Genomic DNA, 2,542 nt, shown 5'->3' with positions numbered 1-2,542 from the left:
GAAATTCCTGGAGCCTGTTGTTAACATGAGCTCTGGGAGAAGACCCCACCCTTCATTTAGTGCACTAGGGAGATCCCATTTTATTACAGAGATGCTAGGAGAGCGTTAGCTCTATCCCAGAAACACACACTTTTCTATCAGATCTATGTGAGAGAGAGCAGGTTTATTACTCAGTCAGCATCAGATGAATCCAAACATTTCTGTAGAGACATAATAAACACTAATAACCATACAGATAATGGTAACAAAATGGCTAAAACAAAAACCAACAGAGAGGCCTGCAATGGGACACCCTGAGAATCATTTGTGAACAGTACCGGAAAATATATCAGTGTTGAAAATCATCCATGAAATCACTTTCTTAATGGCCTCCTTGAGCTCCTGGTTCCTCATGCTGTAGATGAGGGGGTTCACTGCTGGAGGCACCACCGAGTACAGAACTGCCAGCACCAGGTCCAGGGGTGGGGAGGAGATGGAGGGGGGCTTCAGGTAGGTAACCATGGCAGTGCTGAGAAACAGGGAGACCACGGCCAGGTGAGGGAGGCACGTGGAGAAGGCTTTGTGGCGTCCCTGCTCAGAGGGGGTCCTCAGCACGGCCCTGAAGATCTGCACATAGGACACCACAATGAAAACAAAACATCCCAAAAAAAGAAAACAACCAACCACAACAAGTCCAACTTCCCTGAGGTAGTCATATGAGCAGGAGAGCTTGAGGATGTGGGGGATTTCACAGAAGAACTGGTCCAAGGCATTGCCATGGCAGAGGGGTATGGAAAATGTATTGATTGTGTGCAGCACAGCATAGAGTAACCCAGTGCCCCAGGCAGCTGCTGCCATGTGGACACAAGCTCTGCTACCCAGCAGGGTCCCGTAGTGCAGGGGTTCGCAGATGGCAACGTAGTGGTCGTAGGCTATGATGGTGAGAAGACAATACTCTGCTGAGATGAAAAAGACAACCAGAAAGAGTTGGGCAGCACATCCCAAGTAGGAGATGGCCCTGGTACCCCACAGGGAATTGGCCATGGCTTTAGGGACAGCGGTGGAGATGGATCCCAGGTTGAGGAGGGAGAGGTTGAGGAGGAAGAAGTACATGGGGGTGTGGAGGCGGTGGTCGCAGGCTATGGCGGTGATGATGAGGCCGTTGGCCAGGAGGGCAGCCAGGTAGATGCCCAGGAAGAGCCAGAAGTGCAGGAGCTGCAGCTCCCGTGTGTCTGTGAATGCCAGGAGGAGGAACTCAGTGATGGAGCTGCTGTTGGACATCTGCTGCCTCTGGGCATGGGGACTGTCCAAGAGGGAAAAGACGGTGACAGGAGAGAATTCTCTGAGCAGAATCAAAGCCATTTCTGATAGAACCTCCCCCACAAAACTGCCTCTCTCTGTTCAGGAGGTCCTTTGGCAGGTCCTGTTCACGAGCCCTGGTTGGTGCTGGCTGAGGGTGCCCCAGGGAGCAGGGGCTCTGCTGTGGGCTCTGCAGGACTCAGTCCTGCCCTACAGCAGTAGGAAAAGAGGAACACGGGGTCATGTCTGATTAAAACCACTTGTGATATCAAAGAGATTTTCAGCATTATTGTTCCAGATTCACCCGGGTGCAGAGCAGAGCTGTGGGGATTTTGTTTTGTCTCTTCTGCTCTGGTTGCCCCACCACAGCTGAGGAGTGTTTCTACTGCAGAAACCCCTGGCATTCCTGCTGCCCTGCAAGGGAAACCGTGTGGGTCCTGAGAGGCCAGGGGAGGGTCCCTTAGTGCCGAGTGAGGACAGCCGCTCTGTGCATCAGCCCTGATCTCAGCTCCCTGTGCTGGCAGCTCTTTCAGCGGGAGGACTATCGCCCTCGGCTCTTCCCCCAAAAGAACCAGGACACTGCTGGGAGCAGAGGAATCCTGTTTCCAAGGGCAGATGGCCAAGGCCCTCAGCCCATCTCCTGGTACCTGCGGAGGATCTCAGCTCTGCCCTGCCAAGCAGGGACGCAGAGGGCTCATTACAGCTGCCGGCATGCAGCCGCCCAGCAGCATTTCAAGGGCCTTAGCACCCCGCTGGCTTCTCCATGGGGCTCCTGCGCAACAGAGAGAGGCCATGGGAGAGCTGTGCCCTGCGGGAGGGCAGCCTGCAGCCCAGCAGCACCTCCCAAGGAAAGACTCACCTCTCCTCAATTCCTTACGTCCTGAAGAGAGGGTGAGATCCCTGCCAGCCGCACACACTGCAGCACCCAGAGCCCCGAAGGTTAACAGGGGGCGAGTTGGGTGCTTTTCCTCCATGGACACAGGTGCATGACAGCGCTGGTGTCTGAGCTGCACTTGAATCCTCACCCCCACACCCCAGTGAGTGTGACAGTCAGAACTGTAAGGGCAGCAGGGAGAAGAGGAGGAGATGCCAAATGAGGCCTTGCAAGGGAGGCAGGGGAGGGAGGCACAGTCACACACTTGAGTGTTTCTCCTCTTTGGTGGTCAGGCTGCTGCAAGGGCAACTCCTGAGCATGTCCCCATGATAGGAAGGGCAGGGGCTGTGCTGTGTGAGTGAGGAGAGCAGGGGCTTGCTCCCGGGAAAG

General features: G+C 54.9%; 1 protein-coding gene across 1 annotated transcript; it reads right to left on the bottom strand.

The window, feature by feature from the left end:
- Positions 1–300: 300 nt before the first annotated feature.
- On the bottom strand, positions 301–1,260 carry LOC142595880 (olfactory receptor 14C36-like). Its single transcript, XM_075724730.1, has one exon. It carries the CDS (start codon positions 1,258–1,260, stop codon positions 301–303), a length of 960 nt encoding a protein of 319 aa, XP_075580845.1.
- Between the last annotated feature and the right edge of the window lie 1,282 nt (positions 1,261–2,542).

This window comes from Pelecanus crispus, chromosome 23, assembly GCF_030463565.1.
Source record: "Pelecanus crispus isolate bPelCri1 chromosome 23, bPelCri1.pri, whole genome shotgun sequence".
Classification (NCBI taxonomy): Eukaryota; Metazoa; Chordata; class Aves; order Pelecaniformes; family Pelecanidae; genus Pelecanus; species Pelecanus crispus.
Note: the sequence above shows the minus strand (reverse complement) of the source record. Positions and strands in the feature narration are given on the sequence as shown.